Source organism: Scomber japonicus, chromosome 5 (genome assembly GCF_027409825.1).
Source record: "Scomber japonicus isolate fScoJap1 chromosome 5, fScoJap1.pri, whole genome shotgun sequence".
Taxonomy (NCBI): Eukaryota; Metazoa; Chordata; class Actinopteri; order Scombriformes; family Scombridae; genus Scomber; species Scomber japonicus.
In genome coordinates, this window is record NC_070582.1 from 15814040 (window position 1) to 15829135 (window position 15096).

At 40.4% G+C, this 15096-nt stretch overlaps 1 protein-coding gene across 1 annotated transcript in view; it reads left to right on the forward strand.

The window, feature by feature from the left end:
- Positions 1-15096, forward strand: part of si:ch211-272n13.3 (ankyrin repeat domain-containing protein 26) — a 28649-nt gene that overhangs the window by 12879 nt on the left and 674 nt on the right. The window contains exons 19-43 of the mRNA XM_053319891.1: positions 172-438; positions 553-654; positions 739-809; positions 1363-2310; positions 3479-3663; positions 4021-4230; positions 4780-4813; positions 4931-5072; positions 5286-5499; positions 5658-5841; positions 6065-6211; positions 6438-6900; positions 7130-7635; positions 7790-7942; positions 8119-8294; positions 8523-8616; positions 8895-8936; positions 9343-9420; positions 9563-9697; positions 9822-9934; positions 10457-10604; positions 10737-11027; positions 11273-11508; positions 12162-12405; positions 15041-15086. Of these exons, the coding sequence (XP_053175866.1) occupies positions 172-438; positions 553-654; positions 739-809; positions 1363-2310; positions 3479-3663; positions 4021-4230; positions 4780-4813; positions 4931-5072; positions 5286-5499; positions 5658-5841; positions 6065-6211; positions 6438-6900; positions 7130-7635; positions 7790-7942; positions 8119-8294; positions 8523-8616; positions 8895-8936; positions 9343-9420; positions 9563-9697; positions 9822-9934; positions 10457-10604; positions 10737-11027; positions 11273-11508; positions 12162-12405; positions 15041-15086 (5229 nt within the window). The remainder of the gene's footprint in view (positions 1-171; positions 439-552; positions 655-738; positions 810-1362; positions 2311-3478; positions 3664-4020; positions 4231-4779; positions 4814-4930; positions 5073-5285; positions 5500-5657; positions 5842-6064; positions 6212-6437; positions 6901-7129; positions 7636-7789; positions 7943-8118; positions 8295-8522; positions 8617-8894; positions 8937-9342; positions 9421-9562; positions 9698-9821; positions 9935-10456; positions 10605-10736; positions 11028-11272; positions 11509-12161; positions 12406-15040; positions 15087-15096) is intronic.

The following is a 15096-nucleotide window of genomic DNA, read 5'->3' on the forward strand; positions in this document are numbered from 1 at the left end:
TGTGGGCCCCTGACTGTTGTTTTAAGACAGACTTTAAAAAATACAAACCTGTCCTTCAAAGTGTGTTGTTATTGTGGTAGTCCTAATAAGTATCACCCCCCCTACTCCTGGCAATGTTGATATCATGATGTGCACATTGTCCTACAACTTATCATTGTGTTAATGCTACAGATGCATCAGACTGGGACACAGCCAGTACTACCAGTAAGAGAACCCTGCCTGGTCGCAGACTGGCCTCTCCTGGAATTGAGGAAACCCCAGAATGTGCCAACCCATCTGATAAGGAGAAGGAGGAGGAAGTCACCTCTCCAGCGGCACCACTTACACCTCAGAGGAGCTTCAGCTTGAACAAGAAACAGCTCAGCTCATCTCAACACGTGCCCCATCCCCAACCTCGTACAAGGAAGATAGTGCTTCAGAAACCAGAGAGTGAAGAAGGTACAGTGTAGTCAGATATTTACTGTGCTTTTTAAAATAACTTTAAAGAAAGTGTATGCCATTTAAACAAAGGATTTAATCACATAATTTTCTTTTTCTCTTGCTCTCATTCAGAATCAGACTGGGAGCCAGACAACTTAGCATCTTCTAGCAAAACAGCCAAAACTGACAATCAGCTACAAAATATAGCTGGGCTTCAGGCAGTGGTTAGGCCAGGTAAGGCTCATTCATCATTTTAAGTAGGCCTATTTGTGTACTAATGCCCAGTTCTTTTTATAAAGCTGTCTATGCCCTTCTTAGGCTCCCCTGAGGTCTCACCAGAGGCAAGAGACAGTGAAAGTAATATTGAATCTGACGAGGAGCAACAAAAGGTGAGAAATACTCAAAAATGACCATTTCTGACACAATCTTAATGTATTTTGAATTCCTCTATGTGACTGTTGTCCCAGACATGACAGAATCACCTATTCCCAATCATACAAAACATTAGTTCAAATGGCAAAAGGACATATCACTAAGAGTGTAGGCCATTCATTCACTGGGGATCCTCAAAATTTGTGTTTTCCTTTTTAATTCCTCTCAATAAGCAACATATACATCTCATCTATACATTTACTGACTTTTAACAACTTGTTCAGGAGAAGAAATGTTTTGCACCAGAAATCACAGGGTTTTTTTTAGTGTAACAAATAGATGACAAGCAAGTTGTAGCTAATCTCAAATAAAAATAAACATAACTTTAGTCGTATCTGTATCGAAAGTGTAATTTGCTAACGTTGTAAGTGAAAAGGTGTGTTAGGATGTGGTATTGAAATGCCTACATATTTATGTTAATATTTGATGTTTTTATTGAAGTCAAATTTTGGTTTTAGCATTTTTGTCTTGTCTGTTTTGTGTTTTTCTTGTCCAACCATGCCATCAAAGGAGAAAGATGATGCATTAGTTGCATATGAGTTAAATGTAGATAATCCATGCCCATCTGGCTATATGGGCTCTGACTGTGAAGAAAAGGATAATGAGTTCAGATTTCATCACAGTCCTGAGGACAGAGGTGAAGTTCCATGGGAGAAACGTTACGAGAAGCTCTGGGTAGAGGTAGAGAAAAGGGAAGTAAAATCCACCTTCAAGAATGTCGCTGGCGAATTGAAAGAGAAGTTTGGAGAGATGATTAAGTCTGGATGTACTGCAGAAGATGTCACAGAAGAAGAGCAGGCCACAGCTGAGTCTTCCTCAGCAGAAGAAGATTCCAGCGATGATGAAGAAGAAGAAGAAGGGGAAGTTATTATACGCCCCACAGCCAGAGCAAGGGGTACAGTCCTCCTTACCATACCGGAGCAGAGGGAGTCTGGACTGGAAGACTCAGAGTCAGCTGATAACTCTCTGTGCGAAGAGGGGATGCAGGCCTTTGAACCCCAAGCTAGAGCGCAAGAGACCACCATTTGTCCAGAGCCACATCCTGTAGCTGAGGACTTTATGGAGGAGAGCAGGTCTCCCTCATGTCAACTCACCACAGCAAAGAGAGACAGCAATTTAAATCCTGCCATCACAGCTTTTACTGATGATCACACTGTACCCATGTCTGATGTTGACCAGAGCTCATTTACAAAAGACAAGACCAAACTTGGGCCATTCCACAAACATCAACTGGAGCTTGATACTCAGAAGAACCTTGTCTGCTCAGGATGCCCCTCAGATGATCCTGAAGAGTTTCCTAAGTCTAAGCCTCGCTCGCTAAGCAGAAGTTCTGCATCTATCCCAGGTGTTTCTAATGAAGAGTTAGAAGAGGACATCGGAAAGTTTAAATTTGAGGTAGGGATGCTGAAGCTTGTCTTCCTGGATTTGGAGAAAGAAAAGGCCCAACTCCAAAAAGAGGTAGAGGATGGCCGACCCGTTTTCCAGTAGTCCCTTCTAGATTGCTTCTCTTTCTCTTTGTTTTATACATATACTTAATTTCATTTCTTTTAATCAGCTCTTTCAAACAAAAAATGTTAATTTTTCATGTCTTAATACTTGTTTTGCTTTGTGTGATTTCATGTGGAAAAGTCGGTCTTGCTTGTTCCTCCCTCCATTTTTGTGTCATTTTATGCAAATATAAATACATCTAGAATTGAACAATAGTTGAAAGTCATTTGCACTCAAGAACCCTTTGGTAATGTCTTGTTGTTAAGATGTTTAGTTGTTTTGGGCATTCTTTATTGTTGTCCAAAACTACAGAAAGTTCAGTCTTCCTTCTTCTTTAGTCATGACTTGTTCATCATGCATGAGCTTTGCATGTGTCATTATGTGGAATAACTTCTGTTGCATACACTGCATAAACTCTCTCTTGGTGATGTGTGAAGATGATGTAACTAACAGCCTTCTTTGTGTTTTAAAGAAGAGCGGTTGTGACAGTGTTGCTGTCGCTGATATGTTTTCCGCCTGGAAACGCATGTTGTGCTGAAGTTTGCCTTTTATTAATGCAGCATTTCCTAAAAAGGTTAACCCCCCCCCCCCGTGATGAACAGATGTATGTACGCTATTTTTGGCCAGCCTTTTTAATGCTTGGGTGTTTGTAGAAAAATAAGCTCTTTACTACCTAATGTAAAAGTTTGAACCACAGCACTGATATGATCATATTGACAGCATACATAAACTGGTAAAAGAAAGAAATGCCTCAGTGTTTAGCTCATTAGGAAAAGCCTTTGAATTCTACGTTCTTTAGATTTGAGGTTTAGGTTTGGAAAGCTCTTATAAAACAATTTCCTCTAGTTTTTGGATGTTTGCATTTGATTCAGACTTTTCAAGATTGATGCAGTTTTTCTGGTTCAGTTATTGAAATTATCACAGTGAGCACTGCAATTCATGGAATTGTGCGTCCTTGTAATTAACTCAAAATACTATGTCAAATAGAGTAACCACACTAGGTGTTAGGTCTCCAAAGGGAGGGGTGACACTAAATTATGTATGACAAAGTGTACAAGTACGCATCTTAAAAGGCTGGCCCTGGTCTATTTCATTTTGGATCAAAATCCAATGACCGAATTTACTCCTGTCATTTCAGGTTGGCAAAGAGACAGTCAAGACTGATATGAAGGCGCAAAAAAAACATGCTTCCTGGCATGCTGGTGGTATGGCATCAGAAGGAGTGGGTACAGAGAAACCTGACTCCAGGCTAGGATGCCGAAAAGAACTGTCAAGTCAAGTTGGAGCCACTCAACAGGAACAGCAACCTGCAGTCACCAAGAGGTATGAACTCTCTTACTTTTGTACATTACTTTACTATTATTATTACGTACATTATTAGCAGATGTTACCTGTTGCTCTTTAATTTTAAAAACACCTCAAGAACCTCCTCTAAATTTAGAAAGCAGATATCATCCACAAGAGTTTATGATAATCCCTCCCCCCCCCCCCCCCCGCCTTTTTGCTTCAATTTGTAGAAATGATGCATTTGTTTTTGAATGACACATTCATCAGAAGAGCCCAGTCCAAATGGTCTTTTATTGATTCAATTTAATGAGGTCTTTCCTCAACTACAGCACCCAGGGCTCCAAAGTGTAGATGTAACAACTCATTGACTATCAGGTTGTTTACTCTCTATAGCACCAGCAGGGCACCAGTGCAACTGCAGCTCCCACTCCAGCAGATCTACAATAACAGCAAACAGGAAGGACAAGCTGTAGTGGAGACCTTACAGCCAGAGCTGGTCAGAGGGGGCAGCACAGCCCCTCAGACCAACACCCATCTTAATGGGGATCCCTTCTCTGTGTTTGATGATAGCACTTTAAGTGATGTGTCGGACGATGAAGGAAGGTATATATGCAGTATGCCACCTTTGTTTCACTTTTCTGTCACTAACCCAGAGGGGGACTTCAGACTGAACGCGGAGTGAATTATGGAGGCAGCATGATTGCTTACAAAGTAGAGAGAAAGTAGCCTGCAAATATGAACAGACACAGATGCGCCAGGCAGTGCAAATCGAGGTGTCCATGCAAAGTGAAAAATAAATAGACATGATGAAAAGGGAGATACATTTTGTCTGCAATATTGTATTGTTCTAGGCATGAACTTATATAAACTGAGGTGAAAATTCACTTTGCATTCAGTCCGAACAAACCTCAATATTATTGGTGGTGGGTAATAATCACTTTTTCTTGATTTTGATCATCTTCTTCCCAAAATAATTGCATGACTAACCACAAATATTTTTAAAAAACGGAATCGTATACTGCATTATACCATTACACTTCCAACAACTTTTCTCCACATCTCAAACATACTGAGTTTGAGATGCGCAAGTATCTGTTTCCCAAATAACTCCCATTTTTCTTGTTTTTTTTTTGTTTTTTTTGCTGGCGCCAGGTTGCCAACTGGTGAACAGCAGAAAGACGACGAGGTAAAACACAAGTTCTGTGTGGAACCAATTTGCATATTCTGAAAATGACTCTTTTAACTGCAGTCTATAATGAGAAAAAGTAATTAATATAAGACTAAATATTCTTTTTATCTTCAGAACCCTGGAGAAATGGAGATGGCAGAAGACTTTGATGAACTCACTCAGTCTTCAGACACGGCAACAGATGACATTGACTCTCCCACTTCAGGCTATCGTCATGCGTCCCTCCTCATTCAGAAGCTGGACTCAGCCACTTTTGGTACTGATTCAGCAGATTCTAATGCTGAATTATTTATTTAATTATTTCAGCTTTTTAGGAGCTAGTAATTATTCATTGTCATTAAGTGTCTTTCTGTGCATTTATTTTGCAAGATATGCACTGTACATTTACATAATGCACCTCTGAAACATGAACTGGTTTAAAGAGTCTCATAAGACTCCATTTCAAACACTTTCATATTATATCTCTCAGACTCCAGAAGTATGGTGAAACTGCAGAACATTTTCCATGAATACGAGCGCTCCATCCAAAAGGCAAGAAGCCGTCATGCATACCTGTCAGACAAGGTGAGCCAGCTGGATATAGAGAGGGCAGAGTTGAAGAGCTCTCTGGAAGAAGTCAAAGATGTTAAGTCTGCCTTGGAGCGCAACCAGCTGGAGTTGCAGACTGAAGTCACAAACCTCAAGTAAGAACTACTTCCTTTTCTGAAAGCGTAGAGTACTGTGTAGTCACTTCTTTACATTGTCTTTGTCTCCTCATATTTGGTACGTAATACCTGCCTGACCTATTTTTGCCTCTTTTTTTTTTTCTTTTTTTTTTTAAAACATCGGACAATTTGTATAGATTTCAGCTGAAGCAGGAGCAAGAAAATGGCCGCAATGCCACTATGATGTACAACACCACCAGAGATAAACTGAGGAGGACAGAGGAGCAGCAGCAGTTTGAGATTCAGGAGAGACAGAAGGTGGAGCTCACCCTCCGAAACCTGGAGCTTGAGATGAGAACACTGGTCAACAACATGAAACAGGTACACCTGCGTAAACATCTGTAGTGCTGTGATTTTTTTTTTTTCATAATGATTTGATTGTATTGATATGACTGTGTTTTCATATATAACTTGGCTTAGCAATTGTTCTGAGATTCATAATTTATGGGAGTGCTATGAGTGTTTTATCAGTAGTTGTCTTGTCAGGTAGTTATTTGGTTTATATATGGTTATTGCATTAATGAGTAACATGTCAACCACCCAGCTTGAGGAGGACCACAGTGAGACTCAGAGGCTGCTGGCTCAGGAGCGCAGTGCACGGACCCTGCAGGAGAATCTGCTCAATAGCCATCTCCGTAAGCAGCAGGAGATCGAGGAGGAGAACAAAAGAAACCTTAACAAAAGCAATGAGGTAATTCTAACAAAAGTGACATCCATCAATTTAGAACATTTTTCCCTTGGTTTATGGTTTAGATGAGGTATTGTAAAAGTTTTCACTAATTGTGTAGCTTTATGCTTCTAAAAAGTTTAGAAATTGTAAAATAAGAGTGATACCGTGTGATATTGCTAATGGTATTTGTATATATCAAATCTTGATATTAAGTAATGCACTTCAAAATCCAAAATGTTGTCCACAGGCCTTGTCTCAGCTCACTGAAGCCACTGACAGGGAGAGAGAGCTGCTCCAGCTGAATTCCACCTTACAGGAAAAGCTGAGCATTCTGAGAACCGACCTTGAACATTTGCAGGCCAACGACAGCCTCAAAGAGAGACATCTTTTGGAGGAGAACGAGGCCCTCAAGGAACAGCTTGAAGATGCCCGACGAGATCTGAAACTCAACAATGAAGCTCTGACCCAGACTGTCTTCACCTGCAATAACCAGATGACAACCTTAAAGTCAGAGTTGGCTATAACCACAACCCGCCTGGAGAATGAGCGGCAGGCTCGTGAGACACTGGCGACAGAGGTCGACTCAGCTCGTATCCGTCTGGCTGGGGCCATACAGGAGGCTGAGCGTTGCCAGGCAGCTCACACAGACACAGAGAAAGCTCTGCTCCGGGAGAAGGATGAACACCAGCGTCTTAAAGACAGATTCACAAGTTAGTAATTGAAGTAGTTTTTACCATTAACAGCCCACTTTTTAAATTTGTAGTTTAAATTGTAAATGGTGATAACTGACATTTTATGAATCACTTCCTCATGTCAAGCAAGGCATTTATTTTAGATACATTTTTGTATCTTTGCTTATACTGAGTGGCTCTTTGAGACGGTGTTATGCGTGGTGGGTCTGGACTGATTGTTTGTCACTCCATTCATTTATTCCAACAGGTGAAGCAGCCAGTCAGCGTGAGGCAGTCAGCAGCCTGTCTCAGAAGCTGGCCAAGTCAGAGGCACGTGCCAACAGCTTGGAGAACGAAGTTCATCGGGGCACGCTGCAGCTGACAGAGAAGGGCCTGCTGCTGGACGTCCTGCAGCGGGAGAAGGACCAGGCAGTCTCACATGTAAAGGGGCTGGAAATGGCTCTGCAAGCTGAGAAGGATCTGGTCAGCCGTGCTGGAGCACGCCAAGAGACTACGCAGGAGCGGTTAGCCCAAGCCCAGAGTGAGGGCATGTTATTACGGCAACAGCTAGAGGAGGCCCAAAACAAAGGTGTTGCAAAGGAGCGTGCTGTCACAGATGCCCAAGAGCGCTTCAGTGACATTCTGTCCAAGCTGCGCTCTGACTGTGAAGAGAGGGTACAACTGGTGGAGGAGAGAAATAAGGAACTCGCCAGTAAGGCAGCTGATCTCCGAGATCAGATCTTCAAGTTAGAAGAAGAGAAGAATGAAAGAGAGGTGAGATTAGGACTCTGCAGGGTAAGAGGATTACCTTACCTCTTCCTCTAGTCCCACTTTTAGCCTTTCTTCCATATGTCATGTCCTTTCCAGTTAAGGATCTCACACTATATCTAACCAAACCCTGCTGTGTCTGGATTCTTTCTGAGTACAGACTAGTCTAAGGCAGCTGCAGCAGGAGCTAGCTGACTCCCTAAAGAAGCGATCTATGAGTGAAGCTTCTCTGGAGGTCAACGCACGTTATCGCAATGACCTGGAGGAAGAGAAAGCACGGCTCTTCAAAGACATGGACAGGCTCAAAGGAAAGGTAAAGGCAGGTGACAGTGCCACCTTGTGTCTGCATATTTTCAGCACATCTTTGATACCAGATGTGTTAATTGTGATGCAAATGCATTAAACTGTATAACTTTTACCCTGTTTATACACTGAATTGAGTCTGCTGTTGACATTGCTGATGATTTGGATGCTGTCTCTGTCACATAGCTAGAGGAAAGTGAAGACCAATATGTGCAGTCTGAGAGACGCATTAACAGTCTGAAGAACAGTCTGGATGAAAGGGAAAAGGAACTTGCCATTGCTGCTCAGAAACTCCAGGAGGCACTGTCCACCTCAGCAGCCTCTGATACCACAATCAAACAGCTAGAGGAAGCTGTGCAAAGGTGTGTATTAACACACACACACATCATATTGCACTAATTTGTTTTATTTGATCAGATGCCGCATATGCAAAATCAATTTAATGAATCATGTAAAATAAAATTTCTACTTTAGTACTGTAATGATTTTTAAATATGAATTAAAAGCATTTTAAGGCCATAAGTTAAGATGTGTTTTTATATACAGTTTATGAATGCTGTTGATGCAGTGTTAATGTAATGTCACATTAGGCTGGAGATAGAGAACGCCAGGTTGGAGGCTGCTGCAAAACAACAGTCCAACAAAATAAATGCGCTTCAGAAAACAGCACAGGAGGCTACCATGGTGAGTGCTGCAAATCTAACCTAATTACCTATACACATACACACACACACACACACATTTATTTTCATATATGTATATGTATATATGTATGTGTATGTATGTATGTATGTGTGTGTGTATATATCAGTCAAAAGTTTGGACACGCTTTTTCATTTAAGTGAATGGGAGGGTATGTCCAAAATTGAATAACTTAATACTTTTTAATTTTGATAAACCAGATAGTTGTTTTTTCATTACAGAGTCACTGTCACATTTTAAGATATGCAATCTTTTTCCAGCTATCTGACAGCGCAACTGGAGGAGGGGTTGGTATTGTGGATGTAGGCTTAGTTTCTCTGTGTGGGTTTACCTCTGTTTTTCATAATAAATTCACATAAATACTATTAGCTGGTGGAAATCATAGAATCATACAGTTTGTATTAAGAAATCAAATGCACTTGGGCTTTGTGTACTTTTTTCCAGTAATTTAAACATGTAAAGATTGTAATAGGTATGTGTTGGGTTGGGTTTTTCCTCTGTGACATCACAATGTGTTCTCCCTCAAGCTTGATCTTGGTATGTGGGGTCTTTTCCTCCTTCTGTTTCGAGCTGCATGATGCATGTTACTCCCTTTAGTCTAAAGTGTCCTCAACTTTTTAAAGTGATTATACAAAAAAATCACGGCAGAAACACAAATTGAAACATCATTATAAATGATAATTTTAATCCTTTTTTTTATTTCTTTAGGTCAGAGGTCATTTGGAGGACTTGGTTACAAACCTCCAAAGCAGTAAGATGACTTTGGAAGACCAGCTCAGCAGAGAGGTTGGTGACATATTTTGTTTCCTCACTATAATACAAAACTATAATGCATGTAATACACGTGTCTAATAAAAGCAAACAATTTAAAAAGGACAAATAAATATTTTTATTTGAGAACTACCTCCCTTTTTCTCTTTGCCCTTAGGTCCAGAAGCAGAGCATGCTGTCTCACACAGCCCAGGACTCTCAGGCATTGTGGGAGGAGGAGCTGAAGAGTCGCTCTAAGTTAGGACTGCGTCTAGCAGAGCTTGAAAAGGAAAAAGGAGAACTCAGCTCACAGGTGATCATAACTGTGAATTAATTTGCAGGCTAATAGTATATAGGATAAAATGAGTACCCATTTCTCCAGAAAAGATGTTATACTGTGAGTCCTAAGAGTCATTTGCCTGTGGCTTGTGTTCCAGATGGAGATAGAAAAGAAGAAAGCCAAGAAAATATCAGAGCAGAAGAAGGCTATAGATACTCGTCTGGATCAGGAAATGAAGAGAAACGCAGAACTTCAAAAAGAAATGTACAGGTGACTCCTAACTTCCTCCTCGCACCCTCCTCACCTATGGCAGAACCTCTTCCTACTATTTAGACACACCCAGGATCAGTAGAGCGCAGTCTTTCCTGGCTTATGTGGCTGTGGCTCATCAGTGTTTTCATCTGGTGTAAGGTGTTTGTTTTTTAATTTTTTTAATGTATATTGGTTGTTTTTTGTTGCTGTACCGTATTACATTGAAGTGAAATTCTTAGCTGTAAATTTGCCTTTAGTTAGAGGTTGTGTGTTTTAAATCTGAACTTGTTTCATTCTTTTTGTCACACATAATTATCTTGGTTGTAGGCTATATGTAATGTACTGGAACAAAAGAAGAAATTAAAAGAGATTATTATGTAACATATTTTAACTTTAACTGTGTTGTGCAGCATATTAATATTTATATCACTTAATTACTAGAAGTTGTTTATCAAACAGGTTTGTATTGGATTTTCATTTTGTGTATTTGATTTTTTTATTTACTTACTAGTTTACTGTATCTATGCTAATGTATATCAGGTTGCGAACTCTACTAAAGACTGCAAAGAAGAAACTGCGGGATCAGGACACGGGTGGAGCTGAGTTTGCCTCTCCAATGAGCAGTCAAAGGATAGACGCAGGCCGACACAGCCAGGCTGAGGGTGCCGTTGGACGAATGAAAGAAAAGGTTTGTGCATCTAATGTAGATTTAGGTTTAAGCGTCTGACTAATATATTTATTGTACTATTGTATGTTGTAGAGTTTGAGACCTCCGCTTTTACAAAAACCTTTGACCTTAGACATTTCCACCATCCACCAGGTGGACGATCTGCAGGGACAGTTGGATAAGGAATCATCCCGCCGCAGCCACTTAGAAAAGCTGAACAGTGAGCTTAAGGATCAGCTGGCCTCCCTGAAGAGCTTGAATCACAGTAATGACCAACTGGAGAGGAGTAAGAGGCAGTTGGAGGAGGAGGTATTGGACCTGAGACGCAGAATGGAATCCTCTCAGATAGAGCAGAGCCACGCAGAACAGTACCGGCGTGACGCGGAGGATAGGGCCCGTCAGGAAATACAACAGAAACTGGAGCAGGTTAACCTCTTTCTGCAGGTAAAAAATCTAGTCAATACATTTTTATGTTGTTTTAGGATTGTAATTGTCCAAAAAAACACAGTACTGGTAAATATCAATCACATTTTATGTAACACAATAAAAACAGAAACATAAAAGGTAAACAGAAATTAGAAAACAAATTACTGAATAAAATATGATGCATATTTATTGTGGCAGTTACTATATGTCTACTAAAACATCAGTAACAGATTTGAATATGATGGTGTCTGTTCATCTCCCAGTCCCAGGCAGCATCCCAAGAAGCATTGGATCAGATTAAAGCATCCAATGAGGCAAACCTGCGCTCCCAACTGGAGCAGAAGATCCGGGAGCTGGAGGGGGAACTCGGACGGGTCCGAACCACTCAGCAGGACAGTGTCAGCCAAAGAGACTCAACACGCACAGAGCTAGAGCGATACCGCCAGCTCTACGCAGAGGAGCTGCGCCTCCGCAAGTCCCTGAATGCCAAACTAGATAGGTAAGAATAACATTTGAATCAACAATTTACACTTTACCAGTATTTCCAGATGAGGCCCTGCAGAAGCCAGTGCTTTTGCCTCATATTTAAGAGGCTGTTTACACTTGGCTTAAAATGTGTTTCGGTGATCCGAACACAAGAGGACAGACGACACACATTACCGTTCATATTTGTGTATTTGTGTGTGTCATGCATCTCCGAGGTGCTCAGCTCATGTTCAGATTTTGTCACTGCCTACATCACTTGTACTTCGAAGGTCCAAGGTCCCAAAGCAGAGTTATTACGTTAGTGTGTTGCCAGACAAGCGACATATATGTTTCACATAGGCTAGCTAAGAAAACAAAAGTGTTTGAAGAACTAATATAAATTTACAGGCTATTCCAACCATTGAGTACAAAGTGATTAGATTTTTGAGTGATTGGATCACAATGCGCTTTGATGGTCGTTCTCACTTGTATTTAGCACTGTCCATTTATGATCTGATCGCCCAACAGCATTTTAAAACCAAGTGTAAACAGGGTCTCTAAGGGTTGAAAAACTGCTAAACTCATTTCACATATACTATCTTTGAACAAGTACTCTTGACACTAAAGGCAGTATGGTATGGTGTAATCAGACAGGCTGTGGTAATTTGATATGTTTAACTTCCACAGGGCCAACAGTCGGCTCGGAGAAGCCAATTCCAAGTTGCTTAATGAGCGCAGCAGGTCTTTTATCACCAGCAGCATTGCAAACGGTAGCCTTGGAGGGCCCTCGCTGGATGTGGGCTCCTTGGCTTCACCTGCCAACTATGGGGCCACACTGGGACCCCTCAACAGGAGCCTTGGCCTGGGGATCTCCCTCCTCAGCCCTGTGACTGAGGGGCCGAACAGCAGGGTGGAGGACTACCTGGCCAAGGTTTGTTCAGCTGTTAATTTACACATCCATTCAGTCATGAAAATTACATTTATGTTGTTTATGTAGACAGGTTGGATTGCTTTTGGCCGTTTTTATCTCCAGTGTTGTTATTGTGTAACTGGTGGTGTTTTCTTTGAAGTTGTTGCTTTTTATGCACAGGTTAGTGTCCAGATACTTATTCATTTATGGGGTTTTGAGGCATTAATACATAAAATATTTCAGATCATGGAAAAAATGTTTAACGGTGCAGTGTGTAGAATTGAGTGGCATCTAGTGGAACAGAATGACAGCAGAAATGTAATATAATATTTAGCCTTTCCGCCGATCCGATCAGCTATATCGGATCGGCCGATATTTTGGATTTTATGCAATATGTGAGGTCGGCTGTAATGTCTTAATTTACCCATCCGATCAATGTCGTCATTGTTGTGTTGAAACTTTTTGCAGATGCTCCCGTTGCATAGATTGCAGATGGCTTGTGTTTTATCTGTCTCATTATTCCGAAGAAGTCCCACACCACTGACTGACATGTTTGTGACTTTATATGAATTACATGTGAGGTTAGCAGCTCATCAGCCAACTTTCCTTTCAGCAAAAGTAACTATTTTTGAAACGCATTGCTGGGTAAATGCGCCGTTATAATAGCAAGGGAATGGGAGATGATACTCTACTACTTGGTTTACCACATGTTACGCCCAAAACACACCTATGATTAATGAGGGGACTTAAGTCAATCCCTTTTAGACCATGCCTGGCACAGTGACCATTTTTCCGCCGTTAAAATAGCAAAAGTGGATTTGGACACGCCCCAAAGGCACTTGCACCACGCGCTTTAGATTGTTAAAATAGGGCCTTACATGTCAATAAATCCTACAAATCTTTTAAAAGATAAGTTATGAAAGTGATTTAACAGCTTACTAAATTCTCCAAAACACCTGTCTTCCTCTCCAAGAAGACCTTAAAAACCAAGCTTACTTCTTCTCCCTGTTTGTTGTTTTCTTCGTCATTTACATTGTTTCCTCTTCACACTGTCTCTTCTCTTCACGGTAGCGGGACTTTACACCTAACCTGTCTTCTATTTCTGACTTTTTTAGCTTCTAGCTCAAAAGTCTGTCTCTCACCTCTCCTCTCTTCAGCCAGACTCATAACCAGGTGTGTAGATGTGTTTAGCTCACTGTCTGATTGGCTGCTGTTCACTTCACCCTGCTGGTGGGCCCACACGTACATGCAACCATGATGTTCAGGGTTCATGCAGCGAAAAAGAGACTGGAGAAGTTGCAGATTGTAAAAGTTGACGAGCCAATGAGCTTCATAAATTTTTTTAAGTGGTAAAGTACAAAAAGAAAATTGTTAACCCTGTTATTGAAATCACCTATTTTGAAAAGGTAGAGAAAGCTACAGTTGTATTTTAAATTTCCATTACACTATTTATTGTTTATCATAACTAAAAGGCATCTTAACGTGGAATATCCCAGATTAATATGATTGTGCAGGAACCCTTTTGTGTGGCTTGTTATCTGATTGACTCTACTAGTTTAAGTCTGTGTTTCTTCTAATCCCTCCTCTTGAATCTCTACATTGGGTCGGCTTTCTCCATGCTTTGAGGTTGTCTGGTAGAGAAGAAATGATGCAGCATTTATTAAAGTGCTGATTTGTAGTTGGTAAAAATGTCAATTTTAAACATGATTGAACATCACCACCAGCAAGCATTTGACATGAGGATCATAGGGTCAACTAATCTCTCGCCCTTCATCAGAAGCCTTTGGATTTTTACAGAAAAGGACATCTAATTGATATTGAGTCAGAACAAACATCAGTAAATCATTGTCCGGCATAAGAAAACACATCAGAGCAAATCAATCCACAGACATAAAGAACTGTATATACAGAGATGTGGCTATCCCACACACATTGATACATACTTCATACCAACACATATGACATACACTCATTCTGTATATTGTACAATATTATTATGTTTAATATAATTATATCAATGTGTATTTTGGAGTTCACTATCTTTGTACTGTATTTTACCTTTCACCTACCTAAAGGAAAACACAAAGAAAATCTTTTTGATTTACAAAAAAAAGCTGCACTAACAAAATTGAGTGAATGTTACTCTCATTCTTTGATTTTGTTTTTTTCAACTTCATTTTAGGACTGAAAACAGATGAATTAAGGAAGTAAAGCTAAAATGAGCTTTAAATCCAACTTTTTAAAAATCTAATATAGTGTTTAATTCATTCAACTATTCATGAAACAAATTTAAAGTTAGATTGAAACCACAATATTAAGACTATTTCTGCCATTAGGGGAGAAATGTGATTTCAGTTGACTGTATTGACGCTGGCTGTAAGGTGTAAAAGGCAACATCAAAAAGCCTGCAGAAACTCAACACTAAAGTAGATCTTGCATTCCTGGCATGTCCTGCTGTGTTTCTCATGCTAGTCTTGTTTTTCTTGCAGTGTTTTTCAACTAATTAATTAAATGTGTCACCATGTCACAGTGTTGTGTTTTAGTTTGGAGTCCTCTCTTCTAAATCATATTTTTTAGCCTGTATTAGCTGACGTTGACCACCAAAGCATCAGAACTGAAATCTAACAGCATATTTTTGATTTTTTTTTCCCTCCAGATGCAGAGCGAGTTGGATCGAAACATATCAAAGGAATTAAACAATGGTGAGTGCCC